The sequence below is a fragment of the Mauremys reevesii genome, linkage group 8 (genome assembly GCF_016161935.1).
Source record: "Mauremys reevesii isolate NIE-2019 linkage group 8, ASM1616193v1, whole genome shotgun sequence".
NCBI lineage: Eukaryota > Metazoa > Chordata > Testudines > Geoemydidae > Mauremys > Mauremys reevesii.
This window is the reverse complement of record NC_052630.1, coordinates 24,058,180-24,084,139: the sequence shown is the minus strand read 5'-3', so window position 1 is coordinate 24,084,139 and position 25,960 is coordinate 24,058,180. Positions and strand designations below refer to the sequence as shown.

At 40.7% G+C, this 25,960-nt stretch overlaps 1 protein-coding gene across 2 annotated transcripts in view; it reads right to left on the bottom strand.

Moving 5' to 3' along the window:
• The window catches only part of GABRG2 (gamma-aminobutyric acid type A receptor subunit gamma2), a 94,819-nt gene that overhangs the window by 5,474 nt on the left and 63,385 nt on the right, over positions 1–25,960 (bottom strand). For both annotated transcript variants that reach the window (XM_039483569.1, XM_039483570.1), the window contains exons 7-8: positions 5,273–5,425; positions 303–508 (exon numbers count right to left, since the gene is read on the bottom strand). In XM_039483569.1, the coding sequence (XP_039339503.1) occupies positions 303–508; positions 5,273–5,425 (359 nt within the window). The remainder of the gene's footprint in view (positions 1–302; positions 509–5,272; positions 5,426–25,960) is intronic.

The window sequence follows — 25,960 nt, the reverse complement described above, 5'->3', positions numbered from 1 at the left end:
CTATTTACCATAACACAAAGGTATGGTTTTGGTAATAGTTGTATCTTTCAGAACACTTTGGTTAGATGGAGCCTGCCACTAAGAAATCAATCTCTAGGCTCCCGGACAACTGTAATATATCAGCTATTCATTCCCCATGGTTGACTGAGTTCGCATTCCCATTTACGTCTGTGAAAGGTTTACAGCTATAGCACAGTATAACGAAAAGACAAACACAAAGTAGGATTTAAATGCTCTCTCAGAAAACATAACTGAGATTTATATAGGGAAGTTTTCAGTCTTGATAGTAAAACAATACATACTGGGTTTTTCTTCTTTTTGTCTTTATCCTTGCTTGGCTTTCTGTTGCTGACAAAGTAGTGCAGGGTCCCATACTCCACCAGTGCAGAAAAAACAAAAATAAAACAAACGGACACAAAAAGATCCATTGCTGTCACATAAGAGACCTTGGGAAGAGATTTCCGAGCAATTGTACTGAGGGTGGTCATTGTCAGGACAGTTGTAATACCTGGTAAGGAGACAGAATTGAACAAAAGAAATGTTACTATTTAAGGTGACAAAGTAATTCTGTCACTTGCCACATGCTGACTGGTTTTGAAGGATGCCCTGGAGTCCTGACATACAGCAAGAGTGTTAAAAAGGAGCATGCTAAGCACTGAGGGACTGGTGTACTCAGTGAGAGACTCCAGGCAGTCACAGGAAATACGAATTACAATGCGTTGTTTCCAATGGGACTCTCATGCTGTAGCACCTGAAGAATATTAGGAAACATTTTCAGCAGAGGTAGCCAAACTCAACTGGGAAAAAAAGATCAACCTCGACAACTTTGTCCTTCCTTAGAACTGAACTTTTTGAAGGTTCTTTACTGTTGAAATAAGTTTCCTTCATTTTCAGTTTCTGGGCAGTGCTGAAATACCCAAAGAAAAGTATTTGTAGCTATGACAAGAGGTGGAAATGCCTAAAATCCCTCAAGGAAGTATTATGAAAAAAAAAAAGTGAAAAAAAAGGGGGGCTAGAATCTTAAATGTCAACAAAAAGCCAAGACCTATATTTAACGTCTCATATGAATATCTCATATGAATGAGTTTGATGTTCATTAAATGAAGGATTAAGGATGCAATCCAAAGTCCATTGATAGTGGAAAAACTCCTACTGATTTCATTGGGATTTGCCTCTGTTCTTCATAGCAGTCAAATATGTGGGGAAACTTGCACCTCACTATCCACACTATAATTCTGACAATTCACCTTAATTGTAACTAATCCACTGTCTGTGAGACTATCCTATAAATTTAAAGTTTTGGAGGCAAAATCAGAATTTCTATAGGGCCTAATCCAGAGACTCCCATAGACTATGATGGGCTTTGAATCAGGCCCATAAAGATTTAACAGAACCCCCCCCCCCACAATTTAATCCCAATTTGTGCTTTTAAGGATTGAAAAATACAAAAAAAATTGGGAAATTACCATTTTTCCTTAATTACAAAACCCTTAATTATAATAATAATAAATAATTGTCAGCTTGAGCTTTCACACCTGCCTACATTCTTATATTTTGAGTTTACATTATGAATACCTATATACTTTGAGTACAGAAAACTGCTCATCCACACACAAGAATTGAAAGCCAACAACGATCACCAAATAGAGACTGAACTTGTATGTATGTGAAGTGACTTCTCCTGTATAATGTTGAAGGTGAACATCACTGATGGTTTCCCACAGTTGAAATAGCCCTAAAACCAGGGCCAGCTCCAGATCCCAGCGCGCCAAGCACGCACTTGGGGCGGCATTTTGCCGGCAGGGCGGCAGCCGGCTCCGGCGGACCTTCCGCAGTCATGCCTGTGGGAGGTCCATCGGAGCCGCGGGACTAGCGGACCTCCCACACGCATGACTGCGGAGGGTCCGCTGGTCCCGTGGCTCCAGTCGACCTCCCTCAGGCATGACTGCGGACGGATCGCTGGTCCCGCGGCTCGGGTGGACCTCCCGCAGGAATGCCTATGGATGCTCCACCGGAGCCGCGGACCAGCGAACCCTCCGCAGCTGCGGGAGGTCCACTGGAGCCGCGGGACCAGCTGACCCTCCGCAGTCATGTGTGCGGGAGGTCCGCTGGTCCCGCGGCTCCGGTGCACCTCCCGCAGGCATGACTGCTTGGGGGCAGCCAAATTCCTAGAGCCGCCCCTGCCTGAAACCCACCTACAAAATGACAGAAACTCTGCTGATCCTTGTATGATACTAAGAACATCGGTATTCACACCCTTCACATGACTGAAATAATCTTTGTACAAAATATGTCTTGTAAGGTATCATAAGAAAACTAATAACTCACAGATCATTAATGTTCTTCTGTGACGTATGTATGTGGTGGGGTATTCAGAGTTCTGGATGTATGTATGCTAGAATTATGACTAAAGTGTGTAATCCTGGAAGGTCAGGGGGAGTTGTTAAACAGGTCTATGTCCTGTGCTGTGTCTAATTGGAAGGGTGTACTTACCACAGGTAAGTTAATAAGTTGTGATGTGCTTTTGGGTCATTAGAGGAAAAAATGAACCTTATTATTTCTCTGAACTGTCCCCGAGAGGGCTGGACATTGCAGAGAACACAGTTCTGGGAAAATTTGGGACACGGGTGTGTGTTGGGGTCACCTTGTTGGTTGTAACCAAAGTGGGTGGAAGTCAGATTGGGACTGCAGACAGGCTGCCGTAGTCAGAGCTGCTGAACCAGGCCTGTATAGAATATGGACACTCATGGTGTGATCTGCTTATTGGTAGGTTGGCTAAGCACATCTCAAGCTGGGAGCTCCAGCAGCAAAGCATTGTAAGGCACCCAGGGTTGCAGGGCAAGTGGTGACACAATCCCTCACTGGTCTGGATTGTCCCACTCCCACCCTTGAACCCCATCACACCCTTTGGTGGGGAATGACTGGCACAAAGCCAAGATCCAGCACATTTGCAACAGGGAGTTTCCTTCTAACAGGGGAATTCTCTGCTGCCCATTTGTGGTCAATTTCTAGTCCCTTTAAGCCACCTGAGTGGTGGAAACAGGCCAGTTCTCAAGAGAGAATCCGGTCCATGCTGTACATCTCAAAAATAATTGAATTCACTTACTGAGCTTGTACACATACAACATTATTTTAAAAAGCTCTGTCCCGCAAGTCCTTGATAATCCAGTTCTGAGTCTCCATTGGAAAGACCTTTGCAATCATGTTGGCTAACCTGTATTGTGTTTTTGTGCAGAACTGAAAATTAGGCTGGCAAATCTAAAGACATTTTTACTTATCAGGACTCAAATCCAGGTCTCTGAAAGTGAAAAGTGGGTGGCCTTAATTTTATCATCTAGCCACATAATTTTACTTTGCATTTTTAGTGCCATCCACTGTTTCTCAGAAACAAGTTATATTTATCCTACTCTGAGTTTATCAATCGGCTAATTCATGTAGAAATTGCTAATTGTAACTAATTGCATGTGAGACTTTTGGGACAACATATGATAGGAACTCTGATGACATCTCAAAATTTGTTTGATTTATAGTTGAGAGGACTCTGTTCCTGTGAAGTTTCCCCCCCTAACTTTTGCCAGACCCAGAGGTTTGGAGATTCTTAGAAAGCCGGTTTGAATTTGGGGGGTGTTTACTTGAAAGAAACCCAGACTTGGGCCTTTTGAAGTTTTCCCATCACTAGTATAAAATCATGTGATTAAAAACTGCCATGAAATATTCCAGGTACATTTCAGAAATGCACATATTCACATGCCTGGCTTCAGTGTCCCATTCTGTAGGTGAAGTAAACCCCTTGGATGAAGTTCATCCCTGAGGGAAACTTACAAAGCATAGACGGACCACTGCAAGTGCACAGAACCCTGCTGAAATCAATGGAGCAGGCTGGCTGTGCATTGTAAATTGCAGGATCAGAGCCTTAAAGTCTAATTTCAGATCTTAAAATAGGTCTTATGCGGTGTATAGGCCTTGTGTGTGCCATCTGCAGAGGGCTGTCTGAAGATGGGTGATGTTCAGAGACAATAACTTTGGCAACAGCTGAATATTTTTTGTGGGAGCAGGGGGCCAGGAGAGGTCACATAGTAAAGAGTCAGGTATTAAAACACATAATCATACAGAAGTAAGTATGGAATTAAAATACAAACAACTGAGATACCAAAACATGGTGAACAATAACTCTTTAGATACAGACAAAAACAAATCTTATAACTAAACACCACCACTTCTTAACAGAGGTAAAAGAACAGCTGATTTTTGGTGCTTTTGAGACATACATATGAGATTTGGTAAAAAGAAAGATTGTCCAGATAGCAAGATAATAAAAATAGGTTTGATCCTTTAGGGAAATAAATTTCTCTCATGCATGGATGTCCTTTACTGAACCAGATGTTCACACAAGGAAACTGGGAGTTAGGCTATTGTGCAGCTATCAAAAGAAAAAGGATGGAATCAATTTTTCTAGTGTGAACATCGCATCTTTTTCCAATAATCCATTGTTTCTGCTACCATTTAAAAAAATTAATAGTGGGATATACAGACTTGTAAAATGTTAAACTACATGACATGCTGCCCAACACACTTATAACTGATCTTTTTTTAAAAGGATATTCTTATTAAGCAGGCAAAGGAGGGTAAATATCCATTTTCTTCATGAATACACATGCACTATGACGGCTGGTACAGATGTGATGGGAGATCTTGCAGCACCCTTAGAGACACCGCAGCAGAGAAAGCTCAGGACTTCACACATGATATATACCCCTGTGCCATGCATGTACCTTTGTTCAACTTTGTTCATGGTATTTCATGGATAACTGGCCAGATTAACTCTTCCTTGGCATCAACTATATTCATAGCATTGGATGTTTTTGTGTAAAAGCCAAGCTGCTCAAATATCAGAAAAATGTTCCCCAACATTTTTATGGCAAAAAAAGGATGAATTTCAAAAAAATGCAAGGTCTTGAGTATATAACGGAATCAGGTGCTCCTGAAACTCACTGGTGTGCAGGCTTCCACTGCAATTATTTGAAGTATGCAGTCTCTTTGCAGGACTCAATATAGTAAAAGGAGGATGGGAAAGAGATGCAAATACTGCTTGACTCACATTATACCTAGACAAATGACATAAATTCCAGTTGCCATCTAAGTGACAAATAGAACTCTTTCGCATGTGATGCACAGGGAACTATACTAGACTTGCAGCCAGATGCTCCCCTATACTGGAGCTCTGGTAGATACATAGATCATATCATACATGCTGTAAGACACAGCAACTCACCCAGAGATGTTCTGGCTGGAACTGCATCCTTGTTAATCCAGAAAGAGACCCAGGACAGCACTACAATGAGTGTGCAGGGGATGTAGGTCTGAATAGTGAAATAACCCATTCTTCTGCTCAGGTCAAAGTAAACTGACATGACTACGTAGTCCCCTGTAAAACAAAGATATACATAGAATAGCATTTAAAAAACCCTTTAGATTTACCATCTGTTACCTAGGTATATACATACCGAGTTGTGTTCAGCATGTTTGGATAGGCACAGGCACACACACATTCTGTAGAGCTGTGTAAACCTGGCTGAGTTTGATTTCCTGTTGTTCTTTATTAAATGAACCCTGCTCACTTCCATGTTAGGGAAGGAAACATCCCCCATGGCCCCACATGTATGTACTCCAACCTTCAAGAGGAACAATTGTCTACACAGCACAAGGTGCTCCCTCCCCAACTGTCTTATTCCCCTCAACCTGCTCTCCTTTCAGCTGGATTTATTGACCAATCTGCAAATCCCTAGCATAGTGCTCCATGTATCCTAGCACCTGTCTCACTAGTGGTACAGCATGTCTCCAATCACTGTATCAGAGTGCTTTTCACACCTATACTGGTAAATTCTTGGTGCAAAAGAGTTGGTGGGAGAAGATGGCCCCAGGCCCACCAAAGGCTCCATTCCAATTTGTGGAAGTCTCTGTTAAAGAGAACCCCCAGACTAGAATAGCAGGGATGATTGTAAATCTATATTGAGGTACATTTGCAGAGCTGTAGGAGGGAGGGTTTACCAAAACTTACTCTTGCTCAAGTCAGCATAGTTAGTTGTTCATTTTGAATACAAATTTACAGGCATATTAAAATTAAAAACCGGTACTTAATCTTCACTAGAATAATCCCTAATAAACTCTAAACATGAAAGATTTTAGAGGTAGCCTTTCCAGGACTGGTGCTTTTTCCAATAGAAATGTCTCCATCCTAGCCATTCCTCACTGCCCATACTAACCATATTGACTATTACTGTTATTATAGTCTTTATCAACTAAAGCAAAAGAAACCTCCTTACTACCATTAGAATACTGACAAACTAATATAATAGATATCTGATATATACTGAGGAGTCCAAGCTAAATGCTAAGGGTCTGTTTTTATTACTTTACCCTAATTCTCATATAATTTCATGGACAGGCTAAAGTTAAATATTTAAAACATACATGGTTAAAGAGAGCTATAAAATCAAAACCCATACAATTGCAATATCAATGATTCTTATCTCCTGTGAGTCTAATTGGCCACTTTGTGAAAGATAGTTTTTTTTGTCAATTTGAATTTCTGTATTGATTCACTTTAACATATGCTATTAACTGCCCTGGCATTTCTAAAATGGGTTATCTCTCTGCCATGCTATGATTGAGATTACACTATGTATTAGCTGCTGTATTTCAAAGGAAACATCCTTTAAGAGGAAGCTCTTTTCATGTTTAATTTTTTTTTTGTTTAAATGAGGCTAAAATCAGCAGAGGAACAAGAGGTAAAACAAAGACCAAAAAGTCTGACAAGGAACGGATACAAAACACTGGTTCATGGTAGAACTAACGGAAAACAGATTTTCAATGTGCCTAGATAACTCATCAGAATATTAGAGTCCAAAGTCACAGTCAAGGACATACATAGATTGTAGACCCTATGAATGTTGAAAATTGTATTTATATTATATAAAATTACAACAGTCCACTGCAGGGTTTCTTGCTTCTTTCTATGAAATTGCTGGTCTTGAGCCAGTATGTTGGAATGGATGGACTGGTATGTAACTAATTGTTAACCCCGCATTTTATCCTAGTTTAGGACTGATCTCTTTTGGCCCAGAGCTCCAGAACTTGTAGCACTCTCAGCTCCAAGCACTTTTTACTCATAAGAATAGGAAATGGCATGGGTAACTCATGGCAATACCATTTTTGTTGTTGTTGTTGTTGTTTTTTGTAGGCCTTCTAGGACAAAATCCAGACCACAGAATCCACCCTGACAAGATGGGCAGATTAACTTCACCTACCCAGGTAGCAGAACTGCTGTGAAGTCCCTGTGCAAAGCAGATTCAATAGGACTTTATGCAACATGCCCCCGACTCCCACCCCTTGCCCCAACTTACAGGGTGGGGAAAAAAGAATAATTGGAGATATACCTACCTCCTAGAACTGGAAGAGACCTTGAAAGATCGTGGAGTCCAGCCCCCTGCCTTCACTAGCAGGACTAAGTAGTGATTTTTGCCTCAGATCCCTAAGTGGCCCCCTCAAGGATTAAACTCACAACCCTGGGTTTAGCAGACCAATGTTCAAACCACTGAGCTATCCTGACAGGAGAATATACTGTTACCTATATTTCCCCAGCTTGCCCAGGTCCTACCCTGTGTGAGACCCCTATACAGCCATCCACATCCAGTCTTCTATTGTGGTACTACTGTCTGGGAGTTATGAGACAGGAGCTTTGTTCCTTAAGGCAAATATAAAGTATTAATTATTATTATTATTTTATTATATAGTACATTTAATGTACACATTTTCTTATTTAATTAAAAAAATAATAAAATTATGTCATTCCTCCATCCTCCTCTCCCCTGCCCCCCAAAAAATATATAAAGAAGTTAATAAACTAGTAGAGGTCTTGACCCACTTAGCACCATTTAAACATACCTTGGATTCTCACTCTGATGTCAACAGCTCTTCTCTATGAACAATTTATTTCCACAGAAATGTGAGTTCCCTTTCATCTGACACTTGCTATACACACTGGGGACACTCCAGAGCAGGGGTGGTCAACCTATGGCTCCGGAGCCATATGTGTCTCCTTGTATAGGCACCGACTCCGGGGCTGGAGCTACAGGTGCCAACTCTCCAATGTGCTGGGGGATGCTCACTGCTCAACCCATGGCTCTGCCACAGGCCCTGTCCCCATTCCACTCCTTCCCATACCCTCCTCTGAACCTGCCATGCCCTCTCCCCCTCACTCCCGAGCCTCCTGAATGCCATGAAACAGCTGATCAGGAGGTGCGGGGAAGGAGGGTGAGGCATTGATCGGTGTGACTGCCGGTGGGTGGGAGGTGCTGGGAAGTGTGGGAGATGTTGGGGGCTGCTGAAGTATTACTGTGGCTCTTTGGCAATGTACATTGGTAAATTCTGGCTCCTTCTCAGGCTCAGGCTGGCCACCACTGCTCCAGGTGCTAATGTTTTCTATTTAATTTATCAAGAATTTTTGGTCCTTTTTCTGCTGCTGGATTCCTGAATTGGAAATGTTGGTAAATGACACATTTCGGTCAACATGTTCCCTTGAATCAGACACTGATCTAAGCTTTTAGATTTTGTTCCTCCTTCACAAACACCTTTTGTTCTTTCCTGCACTCAAGACCTGCCTAAGGAACTTGATTAGTGCCCTTGACTGCATCAGCTTGTGGCAACATCTACATAGTTCCCAGGTCTCACTGCCAAGGTCTGGGCGAGGTTGGGGAAAAAGGTCCTTGGGGGCTGAAGCAGCTGCACTCATAAGGGTAAAATGCGAGCTAAAGTCAATGGGAATTCTACTGAAGAAGTGCTGCCGGACTACATCTCCAGTGGTAAAGAGTGTTTATATCTGTGCAGCTGCTTTGAGATGCTTGTGGGGAGTTGATGATGATGGACTGTCTACCACTCAGGGTACTGGATTGGCATTCAGGAAAGCTGGGTTCAATTCCCAGCTCAGCTACAGATTTCTTGTAGAAAATGCTGGCCCTGTTGAAGTCAAGGTGAGTTTTGCCATTGGCTTCAATAGGGCCAGGATTCCACCCTTTTAAGTGAAACCCACGTATGCGTACTTCCACCTTTTCATGTTCTCTGTATGTATAAATATCTCATGTCTGTGTGTTCCATTCTATGCATCCGAAGAAGTGAGCTGTAGCTCACGAAAGCTCATGCTGAAATAAATTTGTTAGTCTCTAAGGTGCCACAAGTACTCCTGTTCTTTTTGCGGATACAGACTAACACGGCTGCTACTCTGAAACCACTTACTCTAATCTATCTTGCCTCTGTTGCCTATTTGTAAAATGAGGATAATACTTCCCTAACTCACAGTGATGTTGTGAAGATGAAATCCATTAATGATCACACACTACAGCTGGTGGCGGTGGTTTATAAAAGTAGCTAATTAGGGAGACTCTCTGCTGTATATTTATACAGAACCAAGCTTTGTGACATATAGACAACGAAGTGTTCTTTACACTGTAAAGATATCAGTAGTATCAAGGATCACTTGTAATAGCAGCCACTGTGACCCCACACTGCAAAAGTGCTCTGTCTGAGATGATAGGCTTGTTGTGCCTCTCACACCATTTTCACACTAATATATCACTCTATTGACTCCTCTGGAGTTATTCTTTATTTCCACATGTGTAAAAGTGTGAGAGGAGGACCATGCAAGGTATCTTAGCGATCAAAAATAATGTCAACACTTCATCAAAAATCCCACCTGACTCCCAGCCCAGTGTTCTACCCATTATATTCCATATATAATTCCATAAATATATATTTGCCTAATTTTTCTTGAACAAGAAGTGACATTGTACATACTGATAAAGAGAACCCAAACTGAGCAAACATATACATTGCAACTAAAATATTTCTCAGTGAAAACTCTGGGATAATTGGTCCCATAGCATGAAAAAGAAAATAACTGTTCACTTTCAGACTATGAAAGAAGATAGCCTATCTTATGCTAACTATATTTATAAGCAGTTTCTTGATGGATATTTATTGGCAGTTGTTAAAAGCCAGGATGCAGTCATTTGGGATATTGCTAACACAACCATATTTGCACCCATCTATGAACACTCGACAACATATCTTATAAACATACCAAATGCTAATTCACTTCAATTATTTTAATAAGTAGCTCTCAGATTTCGGGCAATAAAATTATGCTTGCCTTTTGTTCAACCCTAGATCCAAAGTGCAGGCTAATTACATATCTGCGTTGAAAGTGTAGTCAAAGGTAACAATAAAATATTCTTTTTATGCAGCTTCTTTCAGAGTACCATATTATTGTGACACTATAAGGGCCATTAATTAGCCTTCCTCACTGTTAACTATACATTGTATCCCCATTTCAGAAGAAATTCTTCAAATTCTACCTGTAAACTTCCCTTTCACAATTATCTCATTTTCCATCAAGCATATGTTTGGCTTTATTTTTAAATTTCCGAAGTACACCTGGAAGATTCTCTCTCAGCACAGGTGTATGATATAAAAATTAATTGCACAACTTGCAGATATTCCAGCTATCCAGATTTCTAATGTTTCTCTCCCCACACCCCTTTTACTTGCAACTGAAGCCAAAGGAAAAAATAAACATGATTTAAAAGCATGGAAACATGGAGACATAGCTAGGAATAACTTTTTATTTCAAATTAAAAAGAACAAAATAATGTATGATTTAGAATGTGTGGAGAATCCCATCTTTTTCAATTAGCATGGACTATAAGCTAAAAGCTATTCACTAGGAAATATTTCTGTAAGAATACGTGGTTTTGACCACAGGAGGGCACTGTCACCTCAGAAAGGAAACAGGCAAAGACCATAAGTCTGTCAATGGAAAACAGAATCTTAAAGATATCAATGACTGCTCCTTAAAATGATTTGCATAAACACAGCAATGGCATGATGCATTCTGTAAGTATTGACATGGATGCTCCTCCAAAAGAATGTACTACGACTTTAAGACAACCCAAATCCTATGTGATAGAAATGTTACTAAAGTAATGGTGCCATCATAATATCAATAATTGAATATAAACACCATGTAAATTGTTAATGGGAAAATTGTTGTCCTGTGGTGGCAGACCTTACCTTCATTTTCCCCATAAATAACTAAATTAATGGGCAATAGGTCCATCAATAGTCATTAGCCATGCTCAAGTTGTCCCTAAACAAATGCCAGAAACAAGAGGACAGGGAACTGATCTCTCAAAATTGCTCTGTTCTGTTCATTCCCTCTGAAGCATCTGGCATTGGCCACTGTCAGATGATAGGATTCTGGGCTAGATGGACAATCAATCTGACCCAGTATGGCCATTCTTATGATCTTAATAGATACATTCTTGATCTGTCTCTTTTATTGTTAACACTACCAAAATAATCTACCTCCAGCATACAAAGATTCCATTTCATACAGCTTTTAAAGAATTAACTGATTAGGCAAAATACTGGGGTTTAATGGAAAAGGCATATTTTGTTATTTTTAAGATATATTATATGAAAATATCTTCACTATATAAAGAGTTGGCTTTCATGAATATAGCCTTTCAATTAGAAGTGATAATTATACTACCTTAATCAAAGCAATCCTGGGCGTCAGTCTGAATAAAATTTTTAGCCAAGGTAAAGAAACAAGTGTTAAGTGACTACAAAGGTCCTTCTCTTACTTATTTCCCAAGACCTATATATGGTTTTCTGCAGGAGTTTGCTGTATTTATGGGGAAGCTGGTGGGAACTCCATAATTAAGGTACTACTGAAAAATGCAGTTAGAGAGACATTTTACCCTATGGTGATTTTGCAAGAAAAACAAAATTGCTATTTTCCAAACTCACACAATTTACGAAAGGGATGCAGATTTAATATCTGTGAAAAATGTAAACGATTCCACTGAATAAGTTAAAGTTTAGAAGCTGTTCAAAATGACCCATTTCTGATTTTTATCAGTTTTATTAAGTTCTTAGGGTCCCTCTAGTTTAATACCTTTAAAGAGGTGAAGTGTCAAATTTACCATGTGAAGAGATATTGATAGTATCTTGTCTAACACAGCATGGTTTTGTTTGCATTTTTCACTATAACGTCTTTCATTTCTGCCAAAGCATTTGATGATAAATGCACATGACGATGGATGGATTTTACTATAAATGGGACAGTGATGCTACAATGAAAGTGATATATAATGCATTTAACCAGGGCACTGCCAGGATTTAAGGAGCCCAGGAAAAAGAGCCCACCAGCTGTTCCATCTGCACCCCACCACCAAGTGGCAGACCCTACCATCAACCCTACAGCCCCATCCTACCCTTAATTTTGTTTCTGTCCCTCACAGTGATTTTAATTCTGCCCCTCATTCAAAAATGACTATTTTACCTACTATTTCCATGCTTTGTTGTATTTGTTCATTCATTCATTTTTCAATCACACAAGGACTAAACAGTTTAAAAAAGAATTAAAACATTCATCTGCTGCAACAACAACAACAAAAAATAATAATAACATTCCCTTTCCTTGCAGTTGTACAGCTGCCAAACTTCAATAAAAGATCAAACAGATTTCTGGTTTTGGAGAAAATACATTCAACATTAATATCTTGGGGGGGGGGAGCAATCTGCTGCAGTACTGTAGATAGTTGCTTAAAACAAAACAAAAGCCCTTAGAACCTCTGAAATCCTACAACCGAATGTTCAGTATTTGGTGTGTCTGTCTGTTATATAAGGGACAAGGCAACCCGTGATTATCATTGATGCTGCATGGCATCTGTACTGAGTGAGTTCCATTCCTGTCCATTTCAAAACCATGATTATAGTTTGATTATGTAATGAAGTAAAACAACATCAAGGTTTGCACTGTAGTCGATTTATAGAAGATTATCTCTGGGATTCAGCTATCCACAAGCCTGGTTTTCAATTTACATTCCAAAAGATGAATGAATCCTAATTACCTTCTACAACATGAAGAGAGAGAGAGAGAGGTTGGGGGGTGGTGTTTTGTTTTTAAACAAATTGTGTGTGTGTGTGTGTGTGTGTGTGTGTGTGTGTGTGTGTGTGTGTGTGTGTGTGAGAGAGAGAGAGAGAGAGAGACAACAAACACATTCTGATCATGGGGAAAAAAAACTGGTTTGTGCTTGTGTTTGTAATGACAACCCCAGCAGATGAAACTACTGCAAAATTAGAAGAATCATATGGCTATCCAAAGAAATGAAATAACTTTACTGCTGGCTACCAGCCTGACAATTCATGGAGTTTGTTCAGTCCGTAGCCACTCATTTCAACTTGGATTTTGATATCTCATTTCATTTCACAGATGGTGTTCCACTATCATTTAGTTTCTAATTATAGGATGGACCATTGTAATGATGCCAGACAGTAGCTAAATGTCCATAGGTTTCATTAGTGGAACTCTCCCTTCTCCCCTTTGAATCTATGAGAACAAAACTCAACCATAAGAATTCACTGTGGCCTGAAAATTTTGGCACGTTATGGGGTCTCATTGTGGTGTGTGTTTTAAATAGTCCATATCTGAACACTAAAAATTTGAAGACATCTTGAATGTGGGTGGCTTTGCATAGTCCAAACTATTTTCAAATGCAATTCTGTCAGTACTTCTTTCCCCGTTTGGGATGTAATTAAAAACAAACTAACTCTTTTATTTTGAAAAGCAGCAAAGCAACTGAGCTGGCATTAGCAAGCACTTTCCAGCAAAAACAGAAGGATTTTTCGTGTGCGGGATTAATGTGCATGTGTGGCAGTGCCATTGATGTAATAGATTGTAACCGCTCTAAAGGAACCGTTCTGTGTAAATAATCTGCAAATTAAAGAACCTTCTGCTTGCTCTCCCTTTCCCCTTCCCACTACGCTTCAAGGTAGGATGAGATCTCTGTGTTTCACCTCTGAGCTGTTCAGATTGGTTAGAGTATTTCTCTTCTCATTAACTTCTGGGACACAGTGATAAATATAATAATGAAGCAAATAACAGCAAATTTAAAATAAATGCACATGTATATGACTAACATCTGCAGTTACAGCAGCTAGAATAAAAATAATAAGGCCAGATTTTCAAAACAACTCAGCATGTAAAGGGTGGAGTTCTTTTGCAAATCTGGCCAGATATGTCACATTGGGTCCTCAGCGCTTTTGAAAAACTAGCCCTTATTTAGATGCTAAATGAAAGCTGTTCTCTGTAAACCTGGCCCTGAGGGTGGGTGCTGAACCTGGCCTTGATTTATTTTCAACATTTTGACCAAAAAAGTTATCATTATAAGTGTGAAAGCTCCAAGAAATAATGTGATTGTGAATTTGTGTAAGGAAAAAATATTGTCCGATGATATAATCTTGCATAGTTAGAAGCTCTGAGGTAGCGCTCCAACCTTGCTGCTGTTACAGGGAGGCGACGTGGCTGGATGGATTATTGTTGTGGTCATGTATGGATGTTTCAATATTTATGAATTTATTTACCTATCGCTGCTGGTTTAGATTAGATACTATGCTAGGATTATGGAACTGCATGGGATGGAATTTGTAAAGATGCTATTAATTTAGTCATGATAAAAACATAACCATTCCTTTGGATAGATAGTGACAAGGAAAGAAATAACCTAAAATGGTGGATTTTTAAAAAATTGGTTGGGGTGGTGGTGGATGAAGACAAATTATTAAGGAGGAGGTTTTGCATTTATGGACTTCCTAGACAAGAATGTATTTTCAATAAATATTTGAATGACAAGAGGAAGGGAGTCCACTGCACTGAAGATATGGAGATTATTCTGAGTATAGCAGGATGCTTGGAAGAAGGCATGGAGGTAGAAGTGGAACAAACAGAGCAGGAGAAGACTTTGTAGGGGTCCAGTTGTATCTAGTTCTTGCATCTGAGAATGGCAAATGGGGAAGCTTCTTAAACATAAATTTCCCCAGGCACATCCTTCCACATTCTTGCCCAAAACTTCAGGAGAAGGTGCTGTAAAATAAATATAATGCTGATCTCCACAATAGGAGAAATCAAATTAGCTAAAGCTTCTGTTCCAACTAACAAACCACTTGCATCTAGTGTCAGCAAAGCTCCCAAAAAACAGCATTACTGTTGAATGAGCAGAATTTTGGGCATGCCATGGGCACTGATGTGACCATTGATGAGTGGTATAGTTCATAGAATGTTGCCTTACGAATTCCCTTTAAAGTCTTTGTGGATTGTCTGTGATATGGCAAAGGTCAGTTTGAAATTCCTCTGAAAGCCTTTCATTCTGGCAGAGGAGAGAAATTCAAGGGTAATGAGCATTAATTTTTCATCTTTATATTTCTAGTTATTTTCAGAGCCAAGAAACAGCATTATATAACCCCCACTGCTGAAATAAAACCAGATTTTTTTCTGTTTTTCCCTCAACAGGGTGGAGTATATGAAATGCAGGGAAGTCAAGTTCTATAGAGAGGGTACAGATTTTACAGATTCATTCTGTCTGCCGGAAGTACCACTAGAACACCAGCATCATGCTTCCACAGAATGCACACAGAAATCACCCGAATGTTGGTCTTATCAACAAAGAGCCAGGAAGATTCTGGGATGCAAAGAGGAACATAAGATGCTTTATTGCTTGAGTGCCTGCATTTTTTAAAAAACAACAACCTCAATTTCATTTATTTTTGGCTTGCTTTAAATATTTTAAAAGATTGCATCAGTGTTTCACTGGAATTTTTGTTTTAAACCCCCAGGAAACCAATCTAAACTACCAAGAAATGACTAAAACTCACCCGGGTATGAGATCCTGGAGGGCAAAACATCAAGGAGCAAAAGTATTTCAGATCAAAACCAACTTTCTCCAAAGCTCAGCATGATCAGCTCCCAACTGTCAGGCACTTCAGAGAACCAGGGCAGCTCAGTGATAAAAGGAGACGAATTTCAGCATAAGTACAGGAGCCAAACAAAGCTAGAGAAAGTGAAAAGTGGATTGGTTTCTTGGGGGAAAACAATACCAGAAAACTACCACAAGGAGGCAGTGTGGCCTAATGAATAGGTCTCTGGACCAGCGTTTAAGAGTGCTGAGTTCTAATCTCATCTCTGCCACTGACCAACTCTGTGATGTTGAGCAAGTCACTTCATCTCTCTGTTCCTTTACTGGCCCCGTTGTTACTTCAGAATATAAGATCTTTGGAGGAAGGAATATCTTTTACTATGTGCTTGTGCAGTGCCTGGTACATTGGGGCCCTAAATTACATGGTATTTTTCACTGAAAAAAGTTTCAGCTAAAAAATTTTGCCCAGCTCTCGTGAAGAGGAGATTGGTTTCCTGGCTGCCAGGACTAAGGGCAAGGGCAGTCTGTACTTTCTGCATTTGCTTTTGTGTCAGCGTTCTAGGGAAATACTCATTAGTGAATTACATCCATTATTGGTATGTGCTGAAGAACAGTGAAGCACCCACTAGGACATCATTAAAGTGTGTACATTAGTCTTCATTAGACATAGAAATAAGCTCCCATGAGGGACAGAAAGATAACAAATCACAGTCTAAACAGCTTAGAGGCCGGTAGTTTCTTCTGTCAGAACCTTCCTCAGCCCAGTTATATCTAACAACTAAGGCACAGAGGCAAGCTTGAATATCAGATGCAACAATCTTTTCCCTGTTCCAGCCAAAACCAGGTATTTTAATTAACCCATGTCTGCATTTTTGTCTAGAGTCTCACTTGAGCATACGGAACAAAGGTGTCAGACAAGCATGATAAAGGTGCAGTCACTAAAAAGAAGTTGGCCACAGTGATTTTTGTGGATCCTCGTCTCCTGGACATTGCATGTCTTTGTAACAGAAAGACATGATGGAAGGGTCAGGGAGAAAGGAATGATAATACTTCTACTTCACTCTTAATGATTTAGTGGTTTTCTGGGTAATATCAGAGACCAGGAGACTGAAGGAGTGAGCAAAGCAATTGATAATATAGTGGCCTTCAGAACTATTATGTAAGAACTACAGAGCTGGAACCTTGAAGGTTTTGGGCCACTGACACCTCTGCATCACCACAGGAGGATTAGGCTAGGCTCCTTGGGCTCAGCAGGAAGTAGCACCTAAGAGGACCTGAGTGGCAGCCCCTCACAGCCTACTGATTGGCCGATACCAGAACTTAAACCAGTAAGCCATGAAACAGAGCTGTCTGAGAAACAACACAGACTGCCTGCCTGTCTCTGCTCCAGACCATGCTTGTGATAGACCCTAGGTTTGGCTTTTGACCCTGGTTTGTCCTCAACTTCACTATTTCACTGCTGTCTGTAACCTGGCACCTGACTCTGATCTACTGGTAACCTGATCCTGTCTGCCTCCTGAGGCCTGATTCTTAGTTTGCTCTCTTGCCTGTTTCAGACTGTGATCTCCTGGTACCTGATGGGCCTGACTTCTGACCACCCACATCCCAGTTGTGACACATTAAGTGACTTCAGCTATTGGACCCATTGTTAGAGGCAAGGAAAATTGCCTAAGTTTTCCATATTCTAACCACATACAGAAGGTTGTCCAATATGTACTGGGGAATGTGGACTTTTTCAAGGTGATCATGTTGTGATTTTTTGACCAAAAATGTTACCCTTAGCAACTGTGAAAGTATATGAAAGTTCATAACATGTCACCATAACCTATGACTTTTTGTCTGCCTGAGAATTAACCTTGGAGAATAGGTCAAGTTATTGTCAATAAATAAATGTCGTGAACGGGTGCAAGAAAGCTAGCGAGAAAAATGGAATTAGTCCAAACGAAAATGGCCTATTGATATAAGTCAAGGACTATGGTGAGAGCATTCTTAGTAAGCAAGAAAATGTGGGAATGAAGTTACCTATACCAAGTTTGGCCTTATGCAAATGGATTTACTTGGTGGACAAAATAATGAGGATAAAATATGCCACCCACTTTTACTCCTTAAAAAGAGACTTTTAAAAAAATCATCTTCTTTCCCCATGTCATTCCCCAACCTTACGGCATTGCAACTCATGTAGACTCTTCTCAGATTCCTTGACTTCAGGTCAGAAGGATCAGATCAGGCTAAGGGATTTTTTTTCCAAGAGGAAGGCCAGCTTGCCTTGCTCTTGTTTAAAGACTTTGTTTTCAGCTGTGAGTGGTGAACATCATCACATCTAGTTCTCAGCCCATCAGTGGGGATATTTAGTTACCCAGACTGCAGAGACACATAAGATCCGGTATTGTTCTCCCTTCCCATATTTTATTGTTTTCTGCCTCTTTCCATCTTTTCTACTAATCCTATCTCTCATTCCCTTGGCTTTTCATCAAATCCTGAAATCCAAGCCTGCCATGTTTAAAGAAAAAGGATCAAACCAAATGATGTCCTTTACCAGAATGTGAACCAAGGTCCAATCAGCAGGTGTCAGAGTAAACTTTCCAGCCAAAGCATCCGCTCTTAACCAACTAGTAAATCAATGTTCCAATAACATCAGCAAAAGCCGTATTTCACCCATCTTTTTTATCCTGTCTCTCCTCCACCTTTTGTCTGTCTGTTTCTTAAAAACAGGATAAATGAATGCCCTCCACACATCAGGACTGAGAGTAAAATGAACACATTCCTTTTCATCAAAGAAAGGTTATTAATGAAAATTAGAAACGTTAATATTTTCATTTAAAAAAGATTAAAAACTTTAATTGGGTCCAAATAAGGTATGTGTTGCATAATCACCCAACCACAGTTTCAATATAAATGCTGGTTTTCATTTCCTGGGGTTTTTTTCCTGTGTGTTTAATCAATCAACTTTCAGCTTGAATGAATGTTTTTGTGTGTTGGCCAAATAACCAAGTAAATCCAAGATCTCTGTAAAAATAAATAAATAAACATAACTCTATCACTATTTAATGTTGGACAGTGCAGCCCATAGAGATAGTGCTTGCTTATGTTTATATAGAAATGTGTTGAAATGTAAGGAGGATCAAAAATCTATTTCCTAAAAATAGGCTTGACAATAGTTAAATGGGGCCTGGTAAAATTAGTGCAGTAAAGTGGGAGAGCTCAGAGGCAAGTTAGAGATAAGTTAGGATATAACCCCAGGCAGGGGCGGCTCTAGGCACCAGCAAAACAAGCTGGTGCCTAGGGCGGCAAAATCTAGGGGGCGGCAGGCTGCACCGGTGGACCTGCCGCAGTCATGCCTGCGGAAGGTCCACCGGAGCCCCGGGACGACTGGACCTGCCGCAGGCATGACTGCGGAGGGGGCGCTCGTCCCGCGGCTCGGCTGGACCTCCCGCAGGCATGACTGCGGCAGCTCAAGCGGAGCCGCCGGACCCCCGAACCGTCCGCAGCTGCGGGAGGTCCAGCCGAGCCACGCGGGAGCAGCGGTCCCTCTGCAGTCATGCCCGCGGGAGGTCCGCTGCTCCCGTGGCTCCGGGGCGCCTCCCGCGCATGACTGCTTGGGGCGGCCAAAAAGGTAGAGCCGCCCCTGACCCCAGGTCATGTTGTAAACACGTTCTGGTACTAAGTGGTTTTTACAAATGTTTTTGCATTTTCCTAAACATTAACAATTTACCTATCTATACTGATAGTTATTGATTACCCCCAATAGTCATTTCATTTTATCATGCAAGTACAAGTAAAGCAAATGAGCATCACAATATAACCATAGACTGCACTAACTATTTTATATTAAAGGGTTTTTTAAAAAATGTATAATTCATTGAGTCATTCACAGTCCTCCAATAAATTAAATTATCTGTAACTGTCCTGGAGGCTCGACTCTTAAAGAATTCGGTTTGGTTTTACTTCTCCTTTTGTAAATTACTAATTGGGAACACGTGCATTGAAAGTTATAGTAGAGAGAGTTTATAAACACTTTTACCTCTTGGGCATTTAAGAGCACTGTTGATACAACATTTCTGGCGCTGTGACTCTAGGCAATGATAAAACTGATCTACTTGCCTAGGAAGGTGCACTCAACAAATTGCCACAGGAATTTACATGATCTGACCAGGCATCTCCTGTAAAATTCCAAGTAGGAACATTGACTTGAGGTCAGGGAAAGAAAGCACAAGCTACTTATGATGCCGCTGCTTTCACTTCTGCAGGTGGGAGTCAGATAGAGCTGGTATGACCTTTATCAAAGATGACCCCAAAAAGGATTTGGTCCAGGCCCAACTGAATGATCCAAAGGTATCCATTATGTCCAAGATCCTGTTAAATATTCTATTAGAGATAACAATGGGAAACAAAATCCAGCACTGCAAACAATGTAATTTAAAAGTCAGACTTAGCATGAAAAAAAACCAACCAATGTTTAAAAAAAAAACAGGCAAAATTAATCAGGATGGTGCCTGGGTTCTGGTGGTGTCCCTGAGCAGGGAACTTAGTGGTGGATAAAGAACAACAGGAGAGCTGGTAGGAGCCCCCCTGAGCGACCAACCACTCCAATGAGCTGTCAAAGACAGCTAAACATGAACGACCTCTGTACAGCCAGGGGGAAGCAGGGACTGTACTTGACATGGGGATCTCTGAGACAGAATATCTCTCAGGGCTACTTCTGGGCTGATGCAGTTTATGCATGACTCCTTGCTGAGGGCTGTGTCTAATTTACACCACCTTAAATAACTTTTCAGAATATGTCCTCCTCCAATCCCCAATGAATCTTGGTTATACTCCATGTCTCTCTGCTCACTTCTGTGTTACTGCTGCACTGTGACTCAATACCGTCCTGCTGCAGCAGGCTGTAGCTGTAGCTGTTTGTGACTATCGGCATGAGTTGATCACACCTGGGCAGTTCACTGTATCAGTCTATGAGCTCCACTCTGTCCATTATCTTGGTATATGATTGCAAGTCGTGTGTGTGTTTGTGTGTGTGTGTGTGTGTGCTGGAGTTGGGAGAAGAAGGGGACAATGTCCTTTTTATCTGTTTGTACAGCAATGAGCATTTGTCAGTGTTCACGTAATAATAATAATCAGTCCTGGTGTTCTCTGCTCTTACTCTCATTCCGAATATGCAGCCAAGTGCAGTCTGTATAATATGTATCACTGAATTCCACACTGTGTCCTTCCTACAGTCTAGCCAGATGCAGTGGTGAAAGTAGAAATCATTTCTTGCTGGTACTGCACTCAGGGGAGGGACACAAGAAAGGGCACGTGACCTCCCCATGTGACCCTCCATGTGACTCCTCCCCATCCCGCCCCCAGCCCAGGCCCCCAAACAGATGCAGTTGTAAAATGATGCTTTAGGCCTGTGGTGCCACCTGTACTTCCAGATATCATTGAGGATCCAGCAGTACCCCAGATTGAAAACTTCTTAAATGAAAGGAGGCTAGGAAGGACAATCACCCCATTTTCCCTTAACACACTATCAGTGCCTCCCTTACATCCAAACTAAGCTTCTGCCAGCTTGCCTTTATCTAAGTATTGCTCTCCACCAGTCACTAGGAAAGCAAAGCTGCGCCATCTGGGTTTGATGAAAAAGAGGCACAGAACTGTGTGTGCCATGTGCATCTTGATAGAACTACAGCTCAAATTGTTTTATTATTTTCCTCAGAATGACATACAGGAGGGGCAATCAAAATCAGCCTGGCAGAACATGCATGAGAACTGTCTCTGGACAGAGAAGCAATTGATTGAAATCACATTCTGTGATCTCTTGGGGCCAAATCCTGTTCCCATTGAGATCAAAAGGAGTTTTGCTATTGAGTTCAATGGGAACAGGCTTTGACATTTGGAAAGGAAAGAACAAAACCACTCAAGCAAGGGCTGTGTTGCTTATACCCCAGGTATCAAAGGCTGCTGACTCATGAGAAAATCAGCAGACATCTGATCTTTGTCCACTGCAAGGGAGAAATCAGCAATCAATGAGGCTAAAACAGTCTCTGTACCATCTCCAACTCATAAGTCCATATGCAAAGGATCAAGAAAATATGAAGGCTCCAGATTACCTTAAAGTCCTCAGTCCCTTGGTTAGCATATGTTCATAGACCAGAGGCTGGAGCAGGAAAGAGGCCAGAGCAGGAAAGAGACAAAATTGAGATGTTTCCAGGCCAGGGCCTTTTTGGCTTCTGCAAAGTGCCAAGTAAAGGGAAATCTGTTCTTACTGTGAGAGATGGTGTTTGGAGTCACATGGGCAAGTTACATGTCCATCACCCCCACCCACATTCTAGTTAGAACATTCACAAAAAGTCCATTAAGTGTAGACAAGAGTTTTCCAGGGTCCACTGTGAGCTAAGTGTTCCTTAATGGGCCATTCAACTTGACTTGTCCCTTCATGAGCTGGCTAAATACCTTGTGGGCTTTACCACAGGAGCAAACATGTAGTAAACACAGCTAATATTCATAACTTCAGATACCAAGCTGAATATAGATGCATAAAAATAGCATAATCATAAGTACCAGCTATTTCACCTACATGACTGTTCCCAAAAGAGATTCTGAAAAATCACACTGCATACCTCAGAGCCTATGTGCCATCACCATGCCCCACTGGAGTTTTGTTATCTGTTATGTAACAACAGAGATGGAGATGGTGACATGACTCCATTTAGCTTAAAAGGACAAGGCTAATTTTTAGCTGTTCAGGTGTGACGGCACCTTTAGTCCATGAGGGCGTACTGGCTGGCACACATTCAGGTTAATGGGCTTCAGTGTTCCTTTGCAGTTAACTTTTTCATGTTCATAAACCTGGTATGTGCTGAGGTGGTTTAAAGCATAACACAGGTTTTTAGGTTTGCAAATCTGTGAATTGCTGCCTTTTCGAGAATGTATTATTATTATTATTATTGCTGGTCATAACTTGGGAGGGTCTCGTCTCTGCCCTCTGCTCATGAGGTTATGTATGTGTCTTGTAGCACTCTTCTGAACATCAGTTGGAAGGATTTATTTTTTTTCAGTAAGTGTGGACTGATTATTTTCTCTTAGAAGGCATGTAATTTTTTCAGGTTCACACTGATTAACACAGAAAACAATTGCAGCTGTTCAACTTTCTTTAAATTCCATAGAAATTTAAGTTCAGCTATATTTTCCAGTACAGTGATGAAATGGGTGTTTGTATATACAAACATCAACATTCTTAACTACTCACTTTCCCCCCGAATATGTAGTATTTCAGTCTGTTTATATGGAATATGGGAGTTGGGTGAGGAGCCATTTCAGCATATGTATGACTTATTAAAATACAAATTGTAAGTAGAACTGTATCCTAAACTGCATTATTGTACTGTACCCAAACATTGCATTTCAATGGGAGATTCAACTTTAGGAACAGAATAGACTCCTGAAACACTTACCACAAAAGTGGTCCATAGACATGCAAATAGTAAGAGTTCCAGGAGTCTGTTAGACTAGTTTTGCTGCAAAGATGAATTCTATATACACTGGGGACAACACCTGACATCTGTCAGGCTGCAGAACTGGGCTAACATCAGAATCCAAACATCCTCTGGTCCGTGCAAGCAGAGGCCTTCCTCTACTGATTTGGACTTGATGTGATGCAGTATGAATATCATGGATAATTCAGACCAATGGGGAGAAACAGAATAAAAAACACTGTTTAAACACCTTCCGTCCTCCCGCCCCACCACTCTTCTCTTGAGGCTCCTGACCAATTTAACAGCACAATACACATGCTAACAAACTTAAACAAAGCCTTTGTTTAAGTTTTTTTACCATATGCATTATGCTGTTAAAGCCATATAAAGAATGAATGCCCTCCCTAACCATGTTCTGCTCCTTTAAGGAGCAGAGCACAGCCCCAAGTCTTTCCGGTATCCCATACCCCCTAAAAATCTCTTGCCGGTACTGCGTACTAGAGAGTACCACATTACTTGAACTACTGGCCAAATGCAGCTTCTGTCCAAGATTCTCAGTACTGCTACTACTTATTTCTGGACAGTGTCATTATCTCTCTTTTGCTTAGAGTGAGTGTTCGAAGGAATGTTTAATATTTTCAAGAGATGGATGCTGCTCGAGAATGACGATCAGGAAACAGTGCATGGTTTCTGTTTCCAGCTGACACTGGCTATATAAGGTGTCCATGGACCCCATGAGGATGCTTCTGCAGTGAGCTAGGAAAACAAATTGCTGATATTCTGCTTGTCTGCCTCTGATGCCCATCCTAGTGCAGAATTATGCAACATTTTGTACCGGAACCCCAAATCCACCACAGCAAAGTGACACTGACATACAGTCGTGCATGCTATTGTGGCTCAGTGGCTGGGCGGGGGACTTGGTATTTGGGAGGCAAGGGCTCTATTCCCAGGTCACAGTGTGAACTTGATCAAGTCATTTAATCTCTAAAATGGGGATAATGATTCCCACCCACATTGTGCTTTGGGATTTATAGGTGAAAAATGATATACAAATTTTATGCATTTTTATTATTGTAATATTTCTAAATATTTCCTGAATAATAGAACCTCTATATATAAATATCAATTGAATATAAATATTAATCTACTTGCCCATCCCTAATATAGCTGTCCGGCCAAATTCTCCTCTAGTGTACAACCATTACAGGCATTGGCTAAGGATATTGCATGTTTCACACAGTAAAATGTACTATAATCTTGTGAAAGTTTTAAAAATCAGTGAAAAAGCTAATAAGCAAAAATCAAAGAACAGGCATGTCAAAATTTGATTGGAACCATTTTGATTGGGGTACATTTTAAAACAATATTTTCAAACACCAATTCTAAAATGTACAACTTACCTAAAGGAGATGCATACAACCTTAGTAAAGAGTACCAAGATGTATACAGACAATGGGGACAGATTCTATCCTGTATCAGAATTCTGCTTAGATGCTTGCACAGTTCCTGATTCTGAGAGCCTGCCATGGCCAGAGTGTCCTTAATGAATCTTATGCCAGTGAATTAGTGTAGTGGTAATCCACCATTGCCACTCCCCAACACACCCACTACACTGGAAGAGAGGTTTGGCAGAGGTGTAGGATCAATTAACAACACAGATGTGCCAGCAGGGAGTTTCCTACACCACGGGGAATTCTTTCCTGGTGACTTGTCTGTGGATTATGACCCCTGTATGCCACCTGAGTGGCAAAAAGTGGCCAAAACTGGGCTGGAGATTCTGGACCACTATGCTGACTGTCGTAGCAAACCTTTCAGAAGCTGGACTGTGTCAGAAAGTATATCCCCCCCCACACACACACAACTGTATCAAAAAGCTAGGATATAAATATAAACTTTAGAAATAAAAACAACTGGGCAAAAATATGCCTCCAGTTATGTGTCTCTTTCTTGCTCAGAAAATGAAAGCCCCAACAATCTCAAGATGCATTGTCTCCATCTGAAGATCTTGTCTTTCCAGCCTTAATTATTTGCTGAACATAGACAAGAAGCGAGGGAAAAGAGGAAGAAATAGCATATGTACATTTTTAAAGAATTTGCTAGTTCTTATTTCTTAATTGGATTGCATGCAACCATGCAGAAATATGTCCATATACCAGTGGGAACCTTGTGTTTTATTCATAAAACAGAACTTTTAACTATGTATGATATTATATTGCTGTTCATTTCAGCAGTAATATAAATATTAGCGCCTAAGACTGCCAGTCCTGGTTCTTCTAGGCACTTTTCAAACAAAAAAACAAAAAGACAGTCCCCTCCCAAAGGCCTTACGAGTAATAGTAGTAGTAGCTTTTGCTCTGTCTCCTTTGTCCAGCTAAGCTATGTAAAGTGCTTAAATGTGTACTTGCATCATTCCCATCACTCCAGTATCTGACTACCTACAGTTAAAGCTGAAATTCAACTTCCATTATAATTCCATTTTTCAGTTACTCTTAACTCTTTCAAATGAAATGTCCCCTGTTTAGTCTCTGCTCAGAGGTGAAATATTCTGAAAAGTGTGAAATGTGTTCAGCGTGTGTGTGTGTGTGTGTGTGTGAGTGACAGGGTGGCCTGTCCCTTTAAAGATCAGAGGCCTGGATATGACAGCCCCATCCAGTTAGCTCTGCCTGCCACACCTGGAATAAGGTCTGGGATTAA